This window comes from Girardinichthys multiradiatus, chromosome 8, assembly GCF_021462225.1.
Source record: "Girardinichthys multiradiatus isolate DD_20200921_A chromosome 8, DD_fGirMul_XY1, whole genome shotgun sequence".
In the NCBI taxonomy this organism is placed as follows: Eukaryota; Metazoa; Chordata; class Actinopteri; order Cyprinodontiformes; family Goodeidae; genus Girardinichthys; species Girardinichthys multiradiatus.
In genome coordinates, this window is record NC_061801.1 from 16,702,908 (window position 1) to 16,728,787 (window position 25,880).

The following is a 25,880-nucleotide window of genomic DNA, read 5'->3' on the forward strand; positions in this document are numbered from 1 at the left end:
ATCGAATGGCTTTTTTTTTTTGATAGATCTAAACTTGGAAAAAAAGATTTCAGCAAAAAAGATGTGTGCACTTTATAATATGTATGTAATTTTATAAATATATGTGGATGCAAAATAACTGGAAATCAGGATTCAATGTTGTTTTAGTTTAAAGCTCTTCTATAAAGCTAAGAAGCTATTCTCATTATTCAATTATTTTTATTACGAAGCCCGCGAAGGGATATGGGGGAATTTTTTTTTTCTTTTGCGTTCCCACGCAATACTTTTTACGTTCTCACGCAATAGTGTTTGCGTTATCTCGCAATACTTTGTGGGATAGTTTCCAAACCAGATAACTGCAAAAATGGAACAAACACTACACCCGTTTTTGAGATTTATTGAGTTTTATTTTGAAATCGGCTTCAATCAAATTTAAAGACAGTTATTATCCCCAAGCTGTCAAACTACTAAACTCTGGACAATAATACTGCTCTAAAACCACATTTGTGACACTTTATTTGCTTATTACTGCTGCATGATGTGAACTTTTTTTTTGCACGCCATTAGTGTTTTTGTTTTTATCGTGATTTGAACGGTTCTTCTTATCCCAAGCATTTCATCGCATTGTTAACCTGCATATGACAAATAAACCATATCAATGCCATATCAGTGCTCTGTGTTTTGTGAGCAGTTTGTCATCTGTGCTGCTGTTCCAAAATGCACACCTTTCTCAAGGTGATTAACAACTTTTGCGTGAGAACGTAAAAAGTACAGGTCCTTCTCAAAATATTAGCATATTGTGATAAATTTAATTATTTTCCATAATGTAATGATGAAAATTTAACATTCATATATTTTAGAGTCATTGCACACTAACTGAAATATTTCAGGTCTTTTATTGTCTTAATACGGATGATTTTGGCATACAGCTCATGAAAACCCAAAATTCCTATCTCACAAAATTAGCATATCATTAAAAGGGTCTCTAAACGAGCTATGAACCTAATCATCTGAATCAACGAGTTAACTCTAAACACGTGCAAAAGATTCCTGAGGCCTTTAAAACTCCCAGCCTGGTTCATCACTCAAAACCCCAATCATGGGTAAGACTGCCGACCTGACTGCTGTCCAGAAGGCCACTATTGACACCCTCAAGCAAGAGGGTAAGACACAGAAAGAAATTTCTGAACGAATAGGCTGTTCCCAGAGTGCTGTATCAAGGCACCTCAGTGGGAAGTCTGTGGGAAGGAAAAAGTGTGGCAGAAAACGCTGCACAACGAGAAGAGGTGACCGGACCCTGAGGAAGATTGTGGAGAAGGGCCGATTCCAGACCTTGGGGGACCTGCGGAAGCAGTGGACTGAGTCTGGAGTAGAAACATCCAGAGCCACTGTGCACAGGTGTGTGCAGGAAATGGGCTACAGGTGCCGCATTCCCCAGGTCAAGCCAGTTTTGAACCAGAAACAGCGGCAGAAGCGCCTGACCTGGGCTACAGAGAAGCAGCACTGGACTGTTGCTCAGTGGTCCAAAGTACTTTTTTCGGATGAAAGCAAATTCTGCATGTCATTCAGAAATCAAGGTGCCAGAGTCTGGAGGAAGACTGGGGAGAAGGAAATACCAAAATGCCAGACGTCCAGTGTCAAGTACCCACAGTCAGTGATGGTCTGGGGTGCCGTGTCAGCTGCTGGTGTTGGTCCACTGTGTTTTATCAAGGGCAGGGTCAATGCAGCTAGCTATCAGGAGATTTTGGAGCACTTCATGCTTCCATCTGCTGAAAAGCTTTATGGAGATGAAGATTTCATTTTTCAGCACGACCTGGCACCTGCTCACAGTGTCAAAACCACTGGTGAATGGTTTACTGACCATGGTATCACTGTGCTCAATTGGTCTGCCAACTCTCCTGACCTGAACCCCATAGAGAATCTGTGGGATATTGTGAAGAGAACGTTGAGAGACTCAAGACCCAACACTCTGGATGAGCTAAAGGCCGCTATCAAAGCATCCTGGGCCTCCATAAGACCTCAGCAGTGCCACAGGTTGATTGCCTCCATGCCACGCCGCATTGAAGCAGTCATTTCTGCAAAAGGATTCCCGACCAAGTATTGAGTGCATAACTGTACATGATTATTTGAAGGTTGACGTTTTTTGTATTAAAAACACTTTTCTTTTATTGGTCGGATGAAATATGCTAATTTTGTGAGATAGGAATTTTGGGTTTTCATGAGCTGTATGCCAAAATCATCCGTATTAAGACAATAAAAGACCTGAAATATTTCAGTTAGTGTGCAATGAATCTAAAATATATGAATGTTAAATTTTCATCATGACATTATGGAAAATAATGAACTTTATCACAATATGCTAATATTTTGAGAAGGACCTGTATTGCGTGGGGACGCAAAAGAAAACAAATTCCCCCATGTCCCCTCGCGGGCTCCGTATTTTATGTCAGGCGAACAATAAAAGGGAAAAAACTTTGAACTGACATAATAATCTCCTTCCAGAAGGTGGCACTAAAGCAAGTCTGAAAATAAGCGCAAGAAATAGAAGAAGAACGTGATGTGACGAGCCTGCTCACCGACCAATCACAGGGCCGGATCGAAGATGGCGGAATCAGAGATGAGCTTCAGGTAGTAACAGTCACATACTTCATTTAAAATGTATAGTGTCTAAACACGTTTCACAAAAACAAACTAGTGAGTAAATATGTCTAAACAAAGCCTCACCCATTGAGTCAAGGTAACCGCCACGTTTGACGGTTTGTCTTTTGAACTGTTAGCGCCACGCTTGGTTAGCTTAGCAAGTTCTGCTAACATTTGAAAGGCTTTGCTTCAGCGCGGCGCCTCATATCAACAACAGCTACAAAACTCAGCTAGGGAGATTACTCGTTATTTTATGAAAACACCACGTTATTTCAAATGAAACTCCCTCTTAATTAGCCTCAACAACTATCACTAGTCAGTGATTTAAGTTAGTGATAAGCACCTTGTATATAAAGGTTTACTTTGTAACAGAATGGAGATGATTGAATATGATTATGGGTTCGTGATATCTAGGTAACCTAAATTGATCAAAATGCTCTTGATGTTTTTCATGTCTCTATTGTTTGTTCCAATGAGATGCGCATCAATTTGGATTTTAATGATAGATCTGTATGCAAATAAGCACATAACCAATGTCACACATATGTCACTTTAGTACCATAATCATAATCGTGTCTAATGTAATTTCAGCAAGTTGTTTAGAACGTTAGAGCCAGGGTCATAAAACAAAAAATAATTTGGCAACAAAATCTGCTTTCTGGAAGTCATGCTAGGTCAAGTTAGATCCTGAATCTGGAGCAAATCAACAAATCTAGATAAATGCATCCTGAAGCACTTCGGAATGCAGTCCGGAATGAAATATAAACTAGGTCTGCAGGATATCTCCAAAACATTTATCGGTATTGCTAATTATTGCGATGACAATATTGATTAAGATTAAGCCAGATTTTATATCTTATTCCTTCTTTTCTGTTTTTTTCACTATCTGACTCCCAGCCACTCTTTCTGAGCTTTAGGATCACCGCCACCTAAAATATACCTCCAGTGCATCTGATTTGCTGCTTACTGCTGTAAAGTAGTGATCAAATTACTTAAAACGCATGTTCCAAAAGCTATCAGGACACAGATGTTAAAATCACTAAAATGTACTTGATGTACAAACTGAAAACAAAATGATATTACTGCATTCTGTATAGGTAGTGCTGATGTGCTAACACAGCAATATGTATACAGTGTTGCTCTGTCTAAATACAGCACATTTTTTTAGGAGCTGTCGAGAATTATGGACTATTCTGCTGGGGAGGTCTGCGTTGAGAGAGCCGGTATGTTTCCTCACTACTTCTGTGACTGCGCTGAACATTTAATGGGTCGGGTTTTTTCTGGTACCTCCCAACTTTTACGCCAAATAAAGAAATGTTTATGTTGGATGGTTGCAGGCTCAGATAGAGGGAGAACTTGACAGACACTGGGACCGACTGCATCAAGGACTTGGTTACTACAAGCCACCCAGGTACAGATACAGCAAGGTATCTTCACATCACATGCATGATTATTTATGAAAGAATCAGTGATTGTCAGTCTCCCATCCTGTAGCTCGTCCTCTGCTGGGAAAGTGAAGGATAACAAAGATGTTGCACAGCCACTGAAGGACTTTGGTTTTAGGATCAGTAAACTATTGGTAAGAATTCAGAGGTTGCTCTCAGTGTTACAAGCATTTGCTGCATGGCAGGTTTCAGGAGGTGTGTTAAGGTGTGTGTTCATAAATGTCACAGAATCTGGACGAGCAGCAGAGTGTGCAGCTTTTACAGTGCTATCTGCAGGAGGACTACAGAGGAACCCGAGATTCGTTAAAAGTATTCTCACTTTAGTTCTTTTTTTTTTTCCATCATGTGATGAAAAAAGAGAGGAAGATGTGCATTATTTGTGATGATGATTTATACAGGTTGTCTCTACAGGTTGTTCTAAAGGATGAGCGGCAAAGCCAGGCTCTTCTTCTAAAGGCGAGTCTAGAAATCTGCAACTTTTGACTTAACTGTAATTTTCCGGATGACAGTTTTTAAATTGACTGGATTTGTTCTGTAATTGTTTTCACAGATGGCTGATTACTATTATGAGGAGCGCATGTGTCTGCTTCGATGCGTTCTGCTGCTGCTCACATACTTTCAGGATGAGCGTCATCCCTATCGGGTGAGAGGACGGTACATTTCTGATGACAGTGTACAAATTTATTTTATTACTAATTCCTTCATGACGAGGATTGTGTGTTGTCCTTATTTATTTTCTTGCGTTTGCTTGTCTTTGTTTTTGTTTGTGTGTGTAGACCGAGTACAGTAACTGTGTTAATAAACTGGAGAAAGACCTGGTGAGCAACTATCAATCACAGTTTGAGAATCTCTTCAAGGCCGAAGCACCGACATGGGAAACCCACGGCAACCTCATGGTAAGGCTGTTTCACTCTTGAACTTTCTGACCCTTTTTCATGATACAACCACAAACCTTAATGTATTTTATAGGGATTTTATGTGATAGACCAACACAAAGTAGTGAATAGTTGTGAAATGGAAGGGTGTGATACACCATCATACCAGTGAAACACGTTGAAGGCAGCATCATGCTGTGGGGGTGCTTTTCTTCAGCAGGGACAGGGAAGTAGTTCTAAGTTGACGGGAAGGTGGATGGAGATTAGGCTGCTAAAGCTTGAAACTGGACGAGAGGTTCACCTTCCAGCAGACATCCAGCCAGAGCTGCAATGGAGTTGTTTAAATAAAGGGATATTCATGTTAAGATTCTGTGGCAAAACCCAAATTAATGTTCGCATATGTTCTCCAGAATGTCGAAATCCTTTGAATACGAACCTCTATACAAATGGATGCCACACTTTTGAGATTCTTAATTGTAAAACGTTTGGAAAAATGTGTACTTTTCTTCTACTTCACAATTAGACCAGTACAAAATAGTGCATATCACATAAAATCCCTATGAAATAAATTGAAATGGGGTTGCAATCTTATATGCATATCCCTTTAAAAAAGTTAAAGTAGTATAAATACTTGCAATAGACTATGTAGTAACCACACAATGAGGTGTAACCTCTGTTTTTCTTGTGTCATTACTACCAGTAATATTAATGTTGCTTTGTTTGCTTTCTCAGACTGAGAGGCAGGTCTCACGGTGGTTCATGCAGTGTTTGAGAGAACAGTCTCTGCTGCTGGAGATCATTTTCCTTTATTATGCGTACTTTGAGATGAGCCCTGCTGACCTCCTCAGCTTTACCAAAACGTTCAAAGGACAAGGCTTCGGCTTACGGCAGACCAACAGACACCTAGTGGACAAGAGCCTGGATGCACTGGTTGACAGGATCGGGTACGTTTCTCTAGAGAGTAGACGTGGACCAGGCAGGATAATCTTGAATAAAAATACCAAAGTTTCAAGCAATTTCATGTCTAGAATTAGGTTGGTGTGTTTATTGTCTGATATTCACTTGTTGAATATCTAATATCAGTATTTGCTGCTGGTTTTATCCTCTGTTTATCTGCACTAGCGCTTCCATTATAAGTGATATTCTAATTGTCCTTTTTTTCTATTCTATAGTTTTTAATGATTTGTTCTGTTTCTCCGGCTGGCAGATACTTGAGCTCTCTCATCCTGGTGGAGGGGATGGACATAGACTTTCTGCACAAGTGTGCTCTGGAGGATTGTACAGAGCAGCATCAGTTCTCTGGGGCCCCTGATGTCATTAAGGTTTGATTTAAACCTTGAACTAAAGCAGAGATAACCAGAATTGATTTTTCTTCACACAAAAAAAACCCAACAAGACTGCTTCTCAACAACAAATGACGAACAATTTATTTCCATTACATTATGGCAAATAAATTAAGCATCATAATTCATATTTGTGATATCTGTATTTTTTTCTGCCTTTTTCCAGGAGATGGATCAGCTGCTGTTGACATTTGGTGACATCCCTCATCATGGCCCTGTGTTGTTGGCCTGGGTCCTGCTGCGACACACTCTCAGACCCGACGAGTCCAATCCTGTGATCAGGAGGATAGGCAACACGGCCCTGCAGCTGGGGGTCTTTAAGTACCTGTCAACCATGCTGAAGGGGCTTGGAGCCTCAGGAAATAATGTGAGAAACGAAGATACGCTCTGCTAAAGGCTCAATTCAAAAAGAAACATGAAAATAGGGTGTTACCTGTGCAACGTGTGTTGCTGTTGTGTAGTTAAAGCAGATGAAAGCAGTTTCACTGATTTTCCATGTCATCTTTTTGACTCTGTTTGACCCAGTGTACAGCAAGCACAGCCAAAATGTGCATCTACGGCCTGCTCTCATTTGTGATTACATCATTTGAAGAAGAGAGCTTACAGGTACTGCCTGGTGTTAATGGCCTGTTTTATATGTTTAACCTGTGTTGGCATCTTACTCTCTCTTAATTTATATTACAGGCTAATGGTGTGGAGGGCTCTCACTTGATTGAAGCTGCCTGTGATGTTCTTTCTGCTCCCAGTTTAGCTGAAGTCTTTTGGGAAATGGTGAGACAAAATGCCAAAGGAAGGGAGATAAATTGTAGCTAAAAATGTAATTTCTGTTGATAATTCTACCTGTTTGTGTAAATCTGTTTCTAGAAGCCAAACAGGGGCCTGGGGATGATTCTGGACAGTGCAGCTGGAATGTTCCCTCACAAGATAGGACCTCTGCTGCAGCTTCTGACGGCACTCGTGTCAAACAAGTCGACAGTGAAGAAGGTAAAACGTCTCACTGAACGGATTCCTGGGAGCCTTTCTTTATACAGACGCCTCAATGTTTTTTCTTGTGGTTTGCAGGTGTATAACTTCTTGGATAAGATGTCCTTCTACACACAAGTTTACAAACACAAGCCCAATGACATCATTTCTAAGGACGATGAGACGTTGTGGAGGAGACAGAGTCCAAAACTCCTGTACCCTCTGGGTTAGTTTTGGTTGGCATTATGACCTTCATACACAGACGTGCCTTTTTCTTTATAAATAAGTACATTGTTATCCCATCATGTCCTCCACATTTACCATTAGGTACGGGGCAGACTAACCTGTGGATGCCCCAGGGAGTGCTGGGCCAGATAATGATTGCAGGGGAGCAGGGCTACATGGTGAGGTGGGACTACTCATTCAGTGCCTGGACTCTGTTCACCTGCGAGGTGGAAATGCTGCTGCACGTCGTCTCCACTGCAGGTGCCTAAAAAAACCTAAAATGAATCCCCTAAGTCTCTTTTTAAATCATTGTTTGGTACTTCGGAAAGGATTTAAACCATTCAAAGTTTTTATTTGCTTGTAAATATTTTAAAGTGCTTCTAATCAGAAGCTAAACATAGTCTCCACAGGTTTTTTGAGGTCTTAAGTGAATTAGTTTCTGCTTCATTTATAGTTCAGATTTGAGACCTACTGACACATCTAAATAAAGTAAAATACCATTAAAAATGTTATTTATTTAAATAATTTAGTTGCAAACATTGAACACACACAATGACGTATCTCAAGTGTTTATTTCAGTTATTTTAAAGATTGTGTCTGACAGCTTATGGAAAACACAAATAAAATTTCTTAGAAAATTAAAATATTACATATAACCAATAAGAAATATATTTTTTATGCAGAAACACGAGCCTAGTGAAAAGTACGTACATGTGTATAGTATAAGGACTCAATACTTAGTCGGGACTCCTTTTTGTGCATAAATTACTGTACAGCACGGCATGGAGGCAATCAGCCTGTGGTTCTGCTGAGGTAACCTGAGAAAGCCCAGGTTGCTCTATCAGCGACCATGTCAGCCGAGGGAACCATGAAACATTTCTAGTAGACGGCTTTGTTGAGTTTGGACTCGATAAAACTCGGTGCCAAAGTGGATTCTGTGCCTCTCCACTTTTCCCATAGACTCAGGGAGCTTGATTTCCAAATGAATTTTGAAAATATACATACTTACTCTTCTTATAACTACTTAGCTACTCTGCTTACTCTAATCAACTGCTTACTTATTTGGAACCAAAGCTAAAATACAAATGTGATTATTGCACAGTGCTAGAATGTAGACAGGGTTTTTCAGGTTTCCACTGTGTGGAGCCCTGTTGACAGAATTTTGTCATGAGTAGCTTTTCCATAGTTTTTACCCAGTTGGATTAGAAGAAAAACGCATTTCATTTCCTTTTAGGTTGTTTGTATTTTCATAGAAATTGTGCGCAGGTGTTTCAAAATCTGATTAGTTTTAATTTAACATTTTCTATTTTTCATTTTGTGCAGCATCTGTAATTAATTCAACCCTGTAAACATGTTTGCGCTAGATGTCATTGCTCACTGTACACGTGTGAAACCCATCCTGGATCTGGTCCATAAGATCATCAGTATAGACTGGACTGTGTCCGACTGTTTGCTGCCTCTCACTTCACGCATCTACATGTTGCTGCAGAGGTAATCTAACTTCAGACCTATTGCATAAATCCCATTGCGTGTGTTTTATTTTTAATAATCTTGATCCTGTAACATGCATCTGTCGTGCCTGTCAGGTTAACTTCAGTCATCACCCCCCCGGTGGATGTGATCGCCTCCTGTGTGAATTGCCTCTCTGTGCTTGCTGCAAGGATGCCAGGGAAGGTGTGTATGATTGTTTGTTCTTGAGTGAACCGCATAACAGAGATTCAGGTCTTGCGTATCTCATCTCTCTTTTTCGTATCCTTACTTACTCTCAGGTGTGGTCCAGTCTGCATCACACTGGCTTCCTCCCTTTCGCCTCCAGCCCTCTGACCAACATGGCCCAGTGCATCAGGTACACCGAAAAAGACGCCAGACTGCATTCTGCTGAATGTTGAACTTGTCTCTAAAATATCAGACTAATATTTCTTTGGTCTTAGTGCTGAGGGGATGAAGGCGGGTAATTATGGCAACCTGCTGGTTCAGATCGAGCAGCCCAGAGGAGAGTACGCTGTAACGATCGCCTTCCTTCGCCTCATTACAACCTTGGTGAAGGTAAAAACCGTTTTTTATAAAGATGGCAAACAAAAAAGCATAATTGAGATGGACCTCTGCTCTTTATAATGTATGACACCACATTTATCTCTCTCAGGGGCAGCTGGGAAACACTCAGAGCAAAGGGCTGATTCCCTGTGTGCTGCTGGTCTTAAAGGAAATGCTGCCAACATACCATAAGTGGCGGTACAACACCTATGGAGTCAGAGAGAGAATAGGTAAACATGCCTGATTTTCCTTACTTCCCTGAGTCTAAGAGGGAAGCAGAAAACCCAGAGGAAGAGTTGACTTGTCTGTCTCTGCAGGGTGCCACATTTTGGAGTTGATACATGCCATTCTAAATCTGAGCCCCGAAGGAGAGGACCAGGGCAGGTATGGATGTACTTTTGAAAAATCTTCCCCATCACAGATAATTTAGAGAGCTGGACCATAAGGTTGTACAGATGTAGGAAAATATCAGAGTTTGCACACGCACACGGTTTGATCATGCAGTGTATTGTTTCTTAACTAATATTATATGTTTTAACTGGATGTGCACTGATTAGAGATTTTGTGGCTCATTTCTGTTCTCTGACCTGCTGATTTCCATTTTACTTTTAGAACTTAAACAATTTTAATAATATTTTGTTCATTTATTTAATTGAAAATTGAAACGTGGTAACAATAAAACGTTCTAACATAACGTTCTGCCTTCCTTTACATCACCAGAACTATTAATACAGTAAAATCCTCCAGGTTGTGGGAAATGACAGCCTATAAATTGTCTGTTAATAATAAAATGTTGAAGTGCACCATATTACATCATTTTAGCTGTGTCCAACTTATTATTTGCGATGAAAAAGCTCAGATTTAAATTATGAAATAATTCATGCACTTTAACTACCTATACAAGAAGCTGAAAGAGTCCTTGTGTTATGATCAGTTATTATTTAAGATCTGAGCCAACCTGACACTGTGTGTGTGTGTGTGTGTGTGTGTGTGTGTGTGTGTGTGTGTGTGTGTGTGTGTGTGTATGTGTGTGTGTGTGTGTTCGTTGTTTTAAAAATTAGACAAAATAAATATCGAGTTGACAATCTTTAACATCTTATACAGGTCCTTCTCAAAATATTAGCATATTGTGATAATAAATTTAACATTCATATATTTTAGATTCATTGCACACTAACTGAAATATTTCAGGTCTTTTATTGTCTTAATACGGATGATTTTGGCATACAGCTCATGAAAACCCAAAATTCATATCTCACAAAATTAGCATATTTCATCCGACCAATAAAAGAAAAGTGTTTTTAATACAAAAAACGTCAACCTTCAAATAATCATGTACAGTTATGCACTCAATACTTGGTCGGGAATCCTTTTGCAGAAATGACTGCTTCAATGCGGCGTGGCATGGAGGCAATCAGCCTGTGGCACTGCTGAGGTCTTATGGAGGCCCAGGATGCTTCGATAGCGGCCTTTAGCTCATCCAGAGTGTTGGGTCTTGAGTCTCTCAACGTTCTCTTCACAATATCCCACAGATTCTCTATGGGGTTCAGGTCAGGAGAGTTGGCAGGCCAATTGAGCACAGTGATACCATGGTCAGTAAACCATTTACCAGTGGTCTTGGCACTGTGAGCAGGTGCCAGGTCGTGCTGAAAAATGAAATCTTCATCTCCATAAAGCTTTTCAGCAGATGGAAGCATGAAGTGCTCCAAAATCTCCTGATAGCTAGCTGCATTGACCCTGCCCTTGATAAAACACAGTGGACCAACACCAGCAGCTGACACGGCACCCCAGACCATCACTGACTGTGGGTACTTGACACTGGACTTCTGGCATTTTGGCATTTCCTTCTCCCCAGTCTTCCTCCAGACTCTGGCACCTTGATTTCCGAATGACATGCAGAATTTGCTTTCATCCGAAAAAAGTACTTTGGACCACTGAGCAACAGTCCAGTGCTGCTTCTCTGTAGCCCAGGTCAGGCTCTTCTGCCGCTGTTTCTGGTTCAAAAGTGGCTTGACCTGGGGAATGCGGCACCTGTAGCCCATTTCCTGCACACGCCTGTGCACGGTGGCTCTGGATGTTTCTACTCCAGACTCAGTCCACTGCTTCCGCAGGTCCCCCAAGGTCTGGAATCGGCCCTTCTCCACAATCTTCCTCAGGGTCCGGTCACCTCTTCTCGTTGTGCAGCGTTTTCTGCCACACTTTTTCCTTCCCACAGACTTCCCACTGAGGTGCCTTGATACAGCACTCTGGGAACAGCCTATTCGTTCAGAAATTTCTTTCTGTGTCTTACCCTCTTGCTTGAGGGTGTCAATAGTGGCCTTCTGGACAGCAGTCAGGTCGGCAGTCTTACCCATGATTGGGGTTTTGAGTGATGAACCAGGCTGGGAGTTTTAAAGGCCTCAGGAATCTTTTGCAGGTGTTTAGAGTTAACTCGTTGATTCAGATGATTAGGTTCATAGCTCGTTTAGAGACCCTTTTAATGATATGCTAATTTTGTGAGATAGGAATTTTGGGTTTTCATGAGCTGTATGCCAAAATCATCCGTATGAAGACAATAAAAGACCTGAAATATTTCAGTTAGTGTGCAATGAATCTAAAATATATGAATGTTACATTTTCATCATGACATTATGGAAAATAATTAACTTTATCACAATATGCTAATATTTTGAGAAGGACCTGTATTAGCAATTAGTACACAGTTGTTTAAAGTTAGCACTACTAACTGTAAACAACAGTCTCTTTGGGTATTTTCTGAGAGAATGTAACTCTTACACTAACTCCAAAAGGCTGCTATTATTTCTAAATGAAGGATGTTTCATAACAGAGGGGCTGAGAGCAGAGCAGCTGTGGTGTAAGATATTCAGCCTTGCTGTTATCCGTTAAAACAACCTACTGTAGAAACTATATTTTTAAAATGGTTTCATACACCTTTAGTTCTTTCTCTGTTTTAATAAAAAAAAAAACCTCTTGAACTGAAAACAGTTAACGGTCTTTCTGTAGTAACAACTTTCATGCAGAGGAGCGCTGTTGTGAGACCACCTGGTAGTTCTTTGGTGTGCTGTGGTGTGTTCACTGATTGGAAAAAAATCGTAGGATTTTGACTTTTTTAGCAGCTAGTCGCCAACCAGGTCAATATAAAATTGATTGATTGATTTTGGTCATCGGCCGATTTTTCTGTTCATGTGTAGTTTTATGTTGGTTAAAACAGTATTCAAAACTATGTCAATGTTTGCCTCAATTTCCATAATTATTATGATTGTTTAGTGACCAAGCTGCTAAAGCTCAAGGAGGTTATTGTTATTATTATTATTATTATTATCACCATTGTTGTTGTTATTATAGAGTAAAATTCTGAGAAACGTTTATCTAATAAAGGTTTACCATGAATGTTTCCTGTGTCCTTGCAGCACTCCCACCCTGCAGTCCCTTTGCATCTACAGTTTAGCAAACACAGAAGCTGGACAGGCTGTTGTCAACATCATGGCTGTTGGAGTGGACACCATAGATGTTGTCCTGGCTGCACAGCCCAGCAGGTGAACAATTGTTCTTTTCCTAATAATCCACAGTTTTTTTCTTTGCTCATTTGCCTTTGTTGATAAGTTGCTAGTTAAAATCTCCTGTAAATTCTTGCAGCTGTGGCTCTGAGGGTCCAGGTCAGATTCTGATCCAGACAGTCAAACTGGCCTTTTCTGTTACGAACAACGTGATACGTCTGAAGCCCCCGTCTGATGCGGTGTCCCCCTTGGAGCAGGCGCTGACGCAGCACGGTGGTCACGGCAGCAACCTCGTAGTCGTCCTAGCCAAATATATTTACCACAAACATGATCCGGCACTGCCCCGCCTCGCCATCCAGCTCCTGAAAAGGCTCGCCACTGTAAGACCTCCTCTGCCCCTGCACTGATTTATACCTGATGGGTTTAACCAAATATGACTGCTAAACTCCTTCTGTTTGTAGGTGGCTCCCATGTCCGTCTACGCCTGCCTCGGCAGCGATGCGGCGGCTATCAGGGATGCGTTCCTCGCCCGGCTGCAGAGCAAAACAGAAGACATGAGGATCAAGGTGATGATCCTGGAGTTCCTCACTGTGGCCGTGGAAACTCAGCCAGGTCTCATTGAACTCTTCCTCAACCTGGAGGTGAAAGACGGAAATGAAGGGTCAAAGGTATAAGATGGGAGGACCTTGGTGTAGTTGTCTCTTAAGCATTGGTGCATCTAGATTCAATTACATCCCTGTGTTGACCTGTAGGAGTTCCTGGTGGGCGAGTGGAGCTGCCTTCATGTGGTGTTGGATCTAATCAACTCAAAACAGCAGGGGAAGTATTGGTGTCCTCCGTTGCTCCACCGGGCAGCACTGGCTTTCCTTCTGGCCCTGTGGCAGGATCGTAGGGACAGTGCCATCTCTGTCCTTCGCACCAAGTGAGAACATACCACTAGAATTAAGCAGACTGAGTTTTCAGGCAAGTTGGGGTTGTGGAAAACATCATGGCATGTTGCTGTTTGTGTGCAGGGACAGATTTTGGGAGAACTTGACAACACCTCTCTTTGGAACCCTTACCCCGCCGTCGGACACCACAGAGGTCTTCATTCTATTTAAAAATACAAATTGCATCCCCCTTTCACTTTTCTAAACTGACTACTTAATGGTTAACTGGATATTTGTCAAACTTGATAATTTGTCCACAGCCATGCGTTCTGGAGGCCTGTGCATTTGTCATGAAGATCATCGGCCTGGAGATCTACTATGTTGTCAGGTAAACGTATGGTCCTGAATCTACAACCAATTAGATTTCAAGAATAAATATTGCATCTATGCTAGAAATGACCTATGTTTTTGATACTACAGTGGTTCTTTGGAGCAGTCTCTGAAGGATGGGCTACAGAAGTTCTCGAATGCACGGCGCTATGACTACTGGTCCCAGTATGTGAAGTTGTTGGTGTGCCATGTGGCAGAGACTGAAGAAGAGGGCATCTGTTGTTTGCCAGAGACACAAATGCTGATTTCTGCTTGGCGGATGCTGCTAATTCTTTCCACCACCCATGTACGTTACTGTAAACTCACTTTTTGCTACAAACCTGGTTTTTAAATGGAATAGTTTAGATCTTTGGATTTGCTGGCACAATTGGTAATAATGTTTTGCAGAACTGGCGGATCAACTGGCGGCTTTTGTGAAACAGTTTGCTACCTTTTAGATAAAATCCACCGTTTGCACCTCTGAAGTTTAGTTCTAGTGGGAAAAAAGAAGGAGATTTATCTTGGAACATTTTTGGGAGTGACGCTGGCCAAAAGATTCATATCTCTTAAACTTTTCTCGAATTCTGTAACATTTCCTCACATCTAAAAAAAACTCTTGATTGAACAAATAATGCAGTGGAATATGTAACTGGTTTTAATACATGTTACATGTTTAATACATGCATGGTTCAATGTACAGGATATTCATTTTTCGATATATCGGGCTTGATGATATTGGTGAATGTCGCTGTAACAGGATGACTCGTACTCATACTCGTTGTCTTCCGCTTTATCCGGGACCGGGTCGCGGGGGCAGTAAAGACATCCAGACTTCCCTCACCCCCAGACACCTCCTCCAGCTCCTCTGGGGGGAGCCCAAGGCATTCCCAGGCCAGCCCAGAGACATAGTCCCTCCAGTGTGTCCTGGGCCGTCCCATGGGCCTTCGTGCCTGGAACACCTCCGCGGCTCCCCGCCCCCACTGTAAACAGTGTTGGCGAAGCACTGATTCCCCTTCCTGAGGCGCTGGACGGTTTGCCAGAATCGCTTTGAGGTCAGCCGGTAGTCCTTCTCCATGGCCTCACCGAACTCCTCCTAGGCCAGAGTTTTTGCCTCTGCCACAGGACGGGTCACGGCATACTTGGCTTCACGGTACCCGTCAGCTGCCTGAGGAGTCCCACAAGCCAAACACAGCTAATAGGACTCCTTCAGGTTGACAGCATCCCTTACTGCCAGTGTCCACCGCTGTCGCAATAGGCACCGCAGACCTTACGACCACAGCTACGGGCAACAGCATCGACAATGGACGCAGAGAACATGGTCCACTCGGACTCTATGTCTCCAACTTCCCCCAGAATCTGCTCAGAGCTCTCCCAGAGGTGGGAGTTGAGTACATCCTGGCCGAGGGCTCACTATACGATTGGGCCTGCCAAGTCTGTCCGGCTTTCTTCCTCACAATCACGCCTTTCCAGGCGTCACTGTTGTTTCCCACGTGGACGTTGAAGTCCCCCAGCAGAATAACGGAGACCCTGGGAGGGCACTATGCAGCACCCCTGACAGGGACGCTGTCTTTTCTCACGCAGCTCCTCACGATATGCATATTGCGCCCAGTGATATTTGGATTACATTAACCTGTTTATGGTACCTTGCAAAAATATTCTTAAAATTTAAGCATTTTAATTTTTTAGCATCTTGCAACCACAAACGTCATTGTGTTCAGTTTCTTCATTGGATTTAGGTCTGGCCTTTGACTGGGCCATTTGAACTTATGAAAGTTGTTTGTACCTCTGGCTGTCTGTTTACAGCTCTTGTCTTGCTGAAAAGATTAGTCTCCATGGTTTCAAGTATGTTGCAGCGTCTTTAAGAGGTTTTTATCCAGGATTGCCATGTTTACGGCTCCATTCATCTTAATGTTAACTCTGATCAGCTTAAAGGAACGCACTCCCACACCATGATGCTGCTACCACCATGCATCACTGTGGGGATAATGTATTCAAGGTGATACTGCATTTGTAAAATTGTAAAAAAAAAATTTAAATCTTTTTTTTTTCTCTGTCTACTCATTAAACATGCTCATTTTTGTTGGCCTGTCACACAAAATTGCATTCAACTACACCGAGGCTTGTATTTACAACATGATAAATGTTTGAGGAGGGGGGGACACTTTTGCAAGGCACTGTGCAACTAGACATTTTTGCTTTTTTCACAAGTCAGGTAAGTTTGTTTTTGATGCTAAGCTATAGAAGACATTTTATTCTGACTCTTGGTGCTGAAAATATTGAGATCTTTTTCTTTTTAAGTGGTCTGTGAAATTAAACTGTTTTATTTGGATTGTAGAGAAACAGAAAATCAGATTCTTTGATGTCTTTGGATGTTTTCAGGCTGATGTGATGCATCTAACAGAAGATTCAACCAAACTGAAGCTGTTTATGGATGTTCTAGATGGGACTAAAGCTGCTGTAAGTTATGACATGAAACCAATTCCTGTTTTCTTCTTCTTTCTTTTCTTTGTTTCTTTTTAATCCATTTCTAATTTTCCCTCTCCTCCTCTTCAGCTGACCACACCCACATCTGTGCCTTGTCTTCGTCTGGGATCCATGATGGCTACGCTCCTGCTAATCCTCCTGAAACAGTGGAGAAGGTGTGCAGGGTGTGTTTGACATCTTTTTTTTTAATCAGTTTTCACGATTAAATACTTTACTCCTCTTTCTGTGTTTAGTGTGGTAGCAGCTGCTCCAGACATCCTTTCTCCACTCTCCCTAATCCTGGAGAGCACCCTGCAGGCTGACCAGCAGATGATGGACAGGACCAAAGCTAAAATCTTCTCTGCACTCATCTCTGTGCTACAGATTCAGGGACTCAATGGTATAAAACCTCTTTTTGTCTGTGTTTGAATCGAATGATAAGTGCTTAACGTCTTTTCAACTGTCAACTAGGCGGAGATATTTCCCAGCTGCCCCAGCTGTTGCTCTCTGTATGCGAGACGGTGAAGGATGAGGCGCTGGCGCTCATCGACAACACTCGACACGTGAGTCAGATGGGAGACATGCAGGAGCAGGAGGACAGCATGGAGACGGATTCTCCTCGTGGTCTGCAGAAGGACCAGAGAGACGGGGTAAGAAGAGATTGACATTGAGAATGTTTGTCATGTTTAAAGCTAGTCCTTTTGGTCATTTTCAGATCAGTTAGTTGTATTTATTTTTGGTCAGGTGTGCGTTCTTGCCCTGCACTTAGCCAAAGAGCTGTGTCGTACTGATGAGGATGGTGAGTACTGGGTGTTGGTGATGAGGAAGGTCCCAGTCCTGCCCTCAGTGCTGAGCGCCGTGGAGATCAGTCTGCGCTGCAAACACAACCTCTACTTCACCGAAGCCGCGCTCCACCTGCTCCTAACACTGGCCCGCACTCCTCAGGTACACGCAAGCGTCTCCCTCATCTAATCGTTCACGCTTTATTTTCTCCCATCATAATCTAAGGGAACATGGGGGGGGGGTTGTCTTTAATAATCCTTTAGGGGGCAGCAGCTGTTGCTGGAGCAGGAGTTGTTCAAACCATCTGCCTTCCTCTTCTGAGTGTGTACGAGTCTTCAAATGGAGCCTCACAGGTAAAAGAAATAAAATCAGGCTTTACATTTAGACATCGACGTAACAGCTGGTATTTATTATACAGACTTTCTAAACAATTTGGAAAAGTATGGAGTTTTAAGTATTTTCCAGATCTGAAGAAATATGGAAAAATAAATTTAACTTCTTTTTAAAGGCCTTAATCCCTGTTTTATTATCTACACATCAAATATGCGAAGAAATTAAAATAAGCTGTTTCAAGCAGGCTATTTTTTTTCTCTGAAGTAACGTTTGCTGTTGTAACCCAATACATACACAACAGTGTGAAAATGTTGCATCATGACTATTGGGTGTAAATTCATCAGATTAACTTCAGAATCAGTGTTACCATCATTATTGGTAGCAGTAGTTGAAAAATTCACCAACACACTCAACATGTCTTTGTTAAATTAGGGATGAATTGCAGCCTGCTGCCTGAACACACTGCTTCCAACATTCACTATTTCTCTAAACGCTTCTCTTTATATTTAGCTTCATGCTCTTTGAGGTTCTTTGGTGTTTCTCTGAGGTCTAAAGTCGAGTTACATTTAGCAGGAGGCGCTCGTTGGTAGTTTTAATATCCCTGTTTTACGTTTCCACATTTGATAGACAATCCAAAAATGTTTAGAAAGCGATTTTAGGGCGTGGCGCTGATGGTGTAGGGGTTAAGCGCGCGACCATATGCAGAGGCTACAGTCCTCGAAGAGGCTGTCCCGGGTTCGAGTCCCGGACCCGGCGACATTTGCCGAATGTCTCCCCCTCTCTCTCTACCCCTCTTTCCTGTCTGCCTACTGTCAAAAAATAAATAAATAAAGGCCACTAGTGCCGAAAAAATATCTTAAAAAAAAAAAAAAGAAAGCACTTTTAGTAGTATTACTGCTTGGAAGAGAAAAAAAACCATTAATAATATATATATATATATATATATATATATATATATATATATATATATATATATTTGTACTGTTTTATCTACTTTTAAGGGTAGGGTACTGAGTTGTATTCCTGTCATGGTAATCATTAAAACCAGTAACCATTTCATCTCATCCACATAAGCTTTTTTTGTTGTTGAGCAAACAAGGAAATTGACATTTATGTCTGAGCAAGAGCAAAGAACTACAGTGCATAGAATGTGCCTTAAAGACAATCTAACGGGTCTCTCTGTTTTGGCAGCTTGTCATCCTAATCCTTTACGATCTAAGATTGTCATATCTTCCACCCCTAACCACATCTATCCATTAGTTCATCTGTCTTCATACCTTCCTTTTTACAGTCCTTTGATCTTTCCTTCCTATAATCTTTTGTTCCTTCCCTTAACTCATTTTCTTTCCTCAGTCCAATCTTTTCTTACTTCCTTTCTAGATATGATCCCTCCGTTTTGCTTCTCCCCCCCTTCCTGATATTTCCCTGATTTCTACGCTCTTTCTGTCCTTCGCTCCACCCATCTGTCGCTTTTTTCATTAACCCATTGTGTTTGCTCTTCCACATTGAAAGCTTGACCTCTGTAGACTTTCCTGTCATACATTAATGGTAAATTTCTGTATTTGCAGGAAAGAAAAAAAATAGCCAAACTTTGATCTGGAAAATATTGGTCCGGACAAGTTTTGAAATGAAAAATGAATGGTGTAATATACTGCAGCAGTATACCGACTACTATCAATAACCCAATATTTCCCTGCGTCTCAGAGTTTCTCTAGGAAGTCCCAGGACTCCGCCTGCTGGCCGGGTGTGTACCGCCTCTGCATGTCTTTGATGGAGAGTCTCCTGAAGACTCTTCGCTACAACTTCATCAACGAAGCCCTGGACTTTGTTGGAGTGCATCAGGAACGCATATTACAGGTAGGACTGCTGTTAGTCTAAGTCATTTGTTTGGAGCCTGCAAATTGTCTACTTGTTCTCCATTCTTTCTCTTCCAATCTACCAAAAATCTCCTTTGTTATTCACAATCCTCCAAGCTACAACTTATAAACAAAGAGTTACATTTTCTGAAAAAGGCTCTCAGTTGTAGTTTGGTTTCACCTTTAACAGCAGCCAGCACTGCCTCTAGGGCCCATCAGCTAATATAATTTCATTTCAGGAAGTTCCCTCCTTGTTTCCTCTCTGTTCAGTGTCTGAACGCCGTGCGCACAGTGCAGAGCCTTTCTTGTTTAGACGAGGCGGATCACACAGTGGGATTTCTGCTGCAGCTCTCCAGCTTCTGCAAGGAATGGCAGTTTCATCTTCCCAATCTGCTCAGAGACGTCCAGGTGGGTCTGAAGCAAAATAACTGCATCAGCGAAAGGAGCAAAACTGCAATCTCTTTTATTTATTCAGCATTTTTCTGTCGTTTGTTTCTGTAGATAAACCTATGTTACTTGTGCCAGACGTGCACATACCTGCTCAACAGCAAAAAGATGCTCCATCATTACCTACAGGTTAAGATCTGAGCATTTTTATAACTTTAAATCTAATGAAGACAGGGTCGTTGTAACTTAACGTGCATTTTTTGTTTAGTCTAAGAATGGTGAGGCATTGCCCCCTGGCCCCCGGGCACAGCGGCCCCCTCAGACCTTGAATAAAGATGCAGCAGGAGGAGGAGGTGGAGAAAGAGAAGAGGCTGAGCTGAAGGCCCTGTTGGCCGTACAGTGCAGCCTGCTGAAGATCCTCAGTAAAACCCTGGCTACTCTGCAGCACTTCACTCCAGACTGCTGCCAGATACTGCTGGACCAGGTCACACCCACTTTTCACTGCAAAAATGAGAATTTGTAATCTTATGTTATTAAAAGGCGCAGAAAATGTTGACTGTATATCTGCTTGTTTTTCAGTGTATGGACCTGGCTGAGTACAGGACCCTGTTTGTGCTCAGCTTCACAACTCCTGCATTTGACCCGGATGTGGCGCCGTCATTCGGGACCCTGCTGGCCACCATCAATGTGGCCCTGGGCATGCTCAGTGAGGTAGGCTTTGGAAGACCACAAAGTCCCGCTTCAGTCAACCCAAAGCACAGAAGCGATAATTTTGTGCTGTTTGTTTATAGATGGAGAAGAAGAAGGAGCCAGCTTCTCAGAGCATAGCTTCGCTGGCTTCGTTGGAAGAGATCCAAGCTCTGAAGTAAGTCGAGCTCTCTTCTGCTACATGAATTGGCCCGTATTATCTTAATGGCTTGGTTTAACATTAGGAAAGCCTATAATCTGACAAAATGTGAGTAAATGTTCTAAATCAGTGAGCGTTGGATGATGATCAGAGGCACGTTTACGAACAAGAGAGCTGGGTTTTTGGTTACCATGGTACCATGTTCTTTTTAGTGGGTTTACAAAGTGGCTCGATTGCCTTTTTTTGGAATCTTTTTCAATGGGAGTCGATGACAGAAGAAAATACACAGAGGACAAAGTAGTACAGATCCCTTCAGAATTGTTTTCCCCTAGATATGTTTTCATGCACTATTAAAAAATGAATAGAAAAACATAATCTTGAAGACTTTCTTAACGGTATTACATAAAAAATGATTATTCTTAGACAACATTCTGTGGCTCACACCATGTTTAACTTATATAGGTTTTATGATATATTTCTATGGCCATCTTGGAAGGAAAAAAACATTTTTTGTGTCCAAGGGACAAATGTGCAGCATTAATCAAATGGTTGAAATCTTTTTTCATTTCCTCTGGTTTTCAGGTCACTGCTGATGTTCACCATGGAAAACTGCTTCTACGTACTGATCTCTCAGGCTGTCCGGTGTCTCAAAGATCCAACCATCCTCCCCCGAGATAAACAAAGGCTCAAACAGGAGCTCAGCTCAGAACTGGTGAGATGTCTATTTTCTTAGATTAATGCCTGGTTCACACTGGGATTCTTTTTTGCCGATTTTTGCCTCAATCTTCCCCTTCCGATATGCCCCGATTATCTTGATGGCTCTTAAAATAATCTTATGAGATAATCCTGCCGTGTGTGGTGTGTTAAGAGTGATCTAGTCGGCTCCGAAGGACGTTGGGACCGCCCTGACCTGAAATCGGGGATATTCAACATGTTGGGTTATCTTGCCCCGATTTCCTACTGTCTGGGTTGTTGCCCGAGGACAAACGAGCTCACAGCCGTATAGATAATAAGAAAGCAATGTGACAGAAACACGGAGGGGAATTACTCTGACTCGAGAGAGTTTGCATGTTTGTGTATGGTGTGTTGAAGTTTTCGAGTGGCTGGACACCACACACTGTAAGACCGAAGCTGGTACACCTACGGTTTTTTTAGTGTCACATTTAAAAATCCGCCGACAATTTGAAAATCCTGCTGCGTGAACCAGGCATTAGAGTAGGTGTGTGTGTGTTAATCTACAGACTATAATGCATGTCTTAATTTTTAACTATGGATAATGTTGATTATGTAGATGAACACATTTAATCCAGACAAACTCAAAATTAAGTTGATAAATACACTTCTGTCACCATGGGTTAGGGTTAAATACAGTGCCGTGCGAAAGTATTCGGCCCCCTTCAACTTTTCAACCTCTTGCCACATTTCAGGCTTCAAACATAAAGATATAAAATTCTAATTTTTTGTGAAGAATCAACAAGTGGGACACAATTGTGAAGTGGAATGAAATTTATTGAATGTGTCAAACGTTTTTAACAAATAAAAAACTGAAAAGTGGGGCGTGCAATATTATTTGGCCCCTTTATTTTCAGTGCAGCAAACTCACTCCAGAAGTTCAGTGAGGATCTCTGAATGATCCAATGTTGTCCCAAATGACTGATGATGATAAATAAAATCCACCTGTGTGTAATCAAGTCTCCGTATAAATGCACCTGCTCTGTGATAGTCTCAAGGTTCTGTTCAAAGTGCAGAGAGCATCATGAAGACCAAGGAATACACCAGGCAGGTCCGAGATACCGTTGTGGAGAAGTTTAAAGCCGGATTTGGATACAAAAAGATTTCCCAAGCTTTAAACATCCCAAGGAGCACTGTGCAAGCAATCATATTGAAATGGAAGGAGTATCAGACCACTGCAAATCTACCAAGACCCCGGCTGTCCCTCTAAACTTTCATCTTGAACAAGGAGAAGACTGATCAGAGATGCAGCCAAGAGGCCCATAATCACTCTGGATGAACTGCAGAGATCTACAGCTGAGGTGGGAGAGTCTGTCCATAGGACAACAATCAGTCGTACACTGCACAAATCTGACCTTTATGGAAGAATGGCAAGAAGAAAGCCATTTCTCAAAGATATCCATAAAAAGTCTCGTTTAAAGTTTACCACAAGCCACCTGGGAGACACACCAAACATGTGGAAGAACGTGCTCTGGTCAGATGAAACCAAAATCCAACTTCTTTGACCACAATGCAAAACAATATGTTTGGCGTAAAAGCAACACAGCTCATCACCCTGAACACACCATCCCCACTGTCAAACATGGTGGTGGCAGCATCATGGTTTGAGCCTGCTTTTCATCAGGAGGGACAGGGAAGATGGTCAAAATTGATGGGAAGATGGATGGGGCCAAATACAGGACCATTCTGGAAGAAAACCTGTTGGAGTCTGTAAGAGACCTGAGACTGGGATGGAGATTTATCTTCCAACAAGACAATGATCCAAAATATAAAACCAAATCTACAATGGAATGGTTCACAAATAAACGTATCCAGGTGTTGGAATGGCCAAGTCAAAGTCCAGACCTGAATCCAATTGAGAATCTGTGGAAAGAGCTGAAGACTGCTGTTCACAAACGCTCTCCATCCAACCTCACTGAGCTCCAGCTGTTTTGCAAGGAAGAATGGGCAAGAATTTCAGTCCCTCGATGTACAAAACTGATAGAGAAAACCCCAAGCAACTTGCAGCTGTAATTGCAGCAAAGGGTGGCGCTACAAAGTATTAACGCAAGGGGGCCAAATAATATTGAATGCCCCCCTTATTCAGTTTTTTATTTGTTAATGTTTGACACATCCAATAAATTTCATTCCACTTCATGATTGTATCCCACTTGTTGTTGATTCTTCACAAAAAATTTGAATTTTATATCTTTATGTTTGAAGCCTGAAATGTGGAAAGAGGTTGAAAAGTTCAAGGGGGCCGAGTACTTTTGCAAGGCACTGTAATACAGATTCCACTTTATACCTATATTGCATAATTTGTGTATTATATCTGTTTAAATTTTATTTGGTCATGTAAAATAAAAGTTTATTGTAAAATATATTTTTTAACCATTTCCTCTAGCTAGGAGTACAGCATTTCTTTTTGTTCAAGTGTTGAATTCCTTACTATGTGAATGTTTTTTTTTCTTTTTGCAATTATGTTTTTAAAAAATGTTTTGCTATTAAACTGAATCTAAGGAGGTTGTAGAGATTAATTGGAATAGAGTACATAAAGTAGATATGAAAGTTGCTATTTAGTATTCAAATTATTGATATATAGCCAAAGGTCTGATAAATGGCGACAAAGTGCTTCCAATATTATTATGTGTGGAATACGCATCAACAGGCTTTAGTGGTGTACATAACCCTGGCTGTGTGGTAGTATGAGGAGAGTCCATGGATTTTGGACCAGTCGGCCAGCGGTTCTGTCTCGGCTGGAAGCACTGCTGTAGAATACTCTTCCTAATCCTTGTAGCAAAGATAAAAGCTCACTTGTTGATGGGTCTTTTAAATCTTTTAAGGTTTTTATAAGCTTTTTTAGTTCAGTGGTTTGAGCTTTTCCTTAAATCTTTTTTTTTTTTCTTCAAATTTTAGAGCACTCTTCTTTCCAGCCTGTCACGCCACTTCAGAAGGGGTTCACCATCATCCCCAGCTAGCGGCATCCTCCCCTCAATTCAGTCCAAACCTCCCACACCCGGCTCGAAGCCAAGCCACGAAGGCCAGGAGCCCATCATCCAGCTGGTTCAGGCCTTCGTCAGACTTGTGCAAAGATAGATGTTGCTAGTTTATCCCTCTGCACAAAAGAAGCCAATATTTTCATAGATGTTTTCAATAAAAAAAACCTTTTCTAGTGTCGAGCCCTGTTTAGAAGTGAAGAGTTGTTGTGGTTCAAGGCGTAGTAACATTTGACTTTAATATTTAATATTCTTGGGTGCCAGAACTTCAATACAGCCTTTCAAACATGTTCATTATGATGAAGAACTGAGTCTGTAGGGATCTTGGTGCTATTCTTCATCAGCGAAAACTGATTATGGTCCATCATTCCCAGGCCTAGTTTTATAGGTCACTATGACAACCTGATGACTAGAAAGTTTAAAATGCTACTTCAACATATTCTCTGCATGACCATAATTAAAAACATAAGATCTTGTCAAGCTCCTTTTTTTCTTGTTTCTGTTTTATCTTGACATGATCTGTTTTATTTTAATTAGTTCAATTCTTGTTCAGAAGTAGTGGCCAAAATTTGTACTTTCAAAGAAAATATATATGCTATTAAAGGTTTTCTACCAAAGTAAGGGTTGTTTTTCTCTTAAATCAAACTGCGTCAGTCTTCCCAGATTCAACATGATACTTTTCTTTACTGCATTTGAACATATTTTCTCACAGTATCTCCAAAAAACCATCTCATACACAAGCTAAAACAGTAATAAAATACTTTGTCATAAAAAAAAAAAAAAAAACTTTTTTTTTTGTTTTTGCTGCAGTGCATGGATGGATATTTACAGGCATTCTTCTTATAAAAGAAACTTTTACAACTTTAGTACCACAATTAAAATAAAGGCAAAGTTTGTGCAATTTAGGTACAAAAAAGGATTTGAATTCTGTGGACAATGTGACTATTTTACAGAAGGATAAGAAGGCTGGATAATATCTGGTTAACGTCGAGGAGCTACATCAGGAGCAGTGCTGGGTTTAGTCGCTGCATTGCAAAGAGGCAGCACTGTTTGGATCTGATAGTTCAGAGTTTCTGTCCGCAGTCTGGCCAGCCTGAGTGTCCATTACTGCCCACTGACTGGGACCTCCTGAAACACACAAGATGTGACACCAAATAGTGAGTAGGGGGGAAAAATCTAGCCATTTTGGTCACAAACATGCAGGACAAAAAAAAAAAAAAAAAAAGTTGGCATCCAGAAACATGCCAAACGCTCATTAAAAACAA

General features: G+C 41.3%; 2 protein-coding genes across 12 annotated transcripts in view; one reads left to right on the top strand and one right to left on the bottom strand.

The window, feature by feature from the left end:
• The first annotated feature begins 2,496 nt into the window (after positions 1–2,496).
• Positions 2,497–25,236, top strand: nup188 (nucleoporin 188). Its single transcript, XM_047372427.1, has 43 exons — positions 2,497–2,607; positions 3,788–3,842; positions 3,957–4,030; positions 4,114–4,198; positions 4,293–4,373; positions 4,476–4,520; positions 4,615–4,707; positions 4,841–4,960; positions 5,672–5,883; positions 6,147–6,261; positions 6,449–6,649; positions 6,808–6,888; positions 6,967–7,053; positions 7,147–7,266; positions 7,345–7,471; positions 7,573–7,731; positions 8,835–8,961; positions 9,057–9,144; positions 9,240–9,316; positions 9,402–9,516; positions 9,614–9,734; positions 9,822–9,888; positions 12,915–13,040; positions 13,141–13,381; positions 13,463–13,669; positions 13,754–13,923; positions 14,015–14,084; positions 14,191–14,258; positions 14,351–14,546; positions 16,619–16,696; positions 16,793–16,878; positions 16,957–17,102; positions 17,174–17,352; positions 17,447–17,647; positions 17,749–17,838; positions 19,523–19,675; positions 19,945–20,082; positions 20,176–20,250; positions 20,330–20,545; positions 20,641–20,772; positions 20,853–20,926; positions 21,491–21,620; positions 24,536–25,236. Exons 1-43 carry the CDS (start codon positions 2,582–2,584, stop codon positions 24,713–24,715), a joined length of 5,232 nt encoding a protein of 1,743 aa, XP_047228383.1. The 5' UTR covers positions 2,497–2,581; the 3' UTR covers positions 24,716–25,236.
• A 43-nt stretch (positions 25,237–25,279) lies between these two features.
• Positions 25,280–25,880, bottom strand: part of cdk5rap2 (CDK5 regulatory subunit associated protein 2) — a 47,583-nt gene continuing 46,982 nt past the window's right edge. For all 11 annotated transcript variants that reach the window (XM_047372424.1, XM_047372425.1, XM_047372420.1 and 8 more), the window contains one exon: positions 25,280–25,743. In XM_047372424.1, coding sequence (XP_047228380.1) covers positions 25,634–25,743 — 110 coding nt within the window. In that variant the 3' untranslated portion in view covers positions 25,280–25,633. The remainder of the gene's footprint in view (positions 25,744–25,880) is intronic.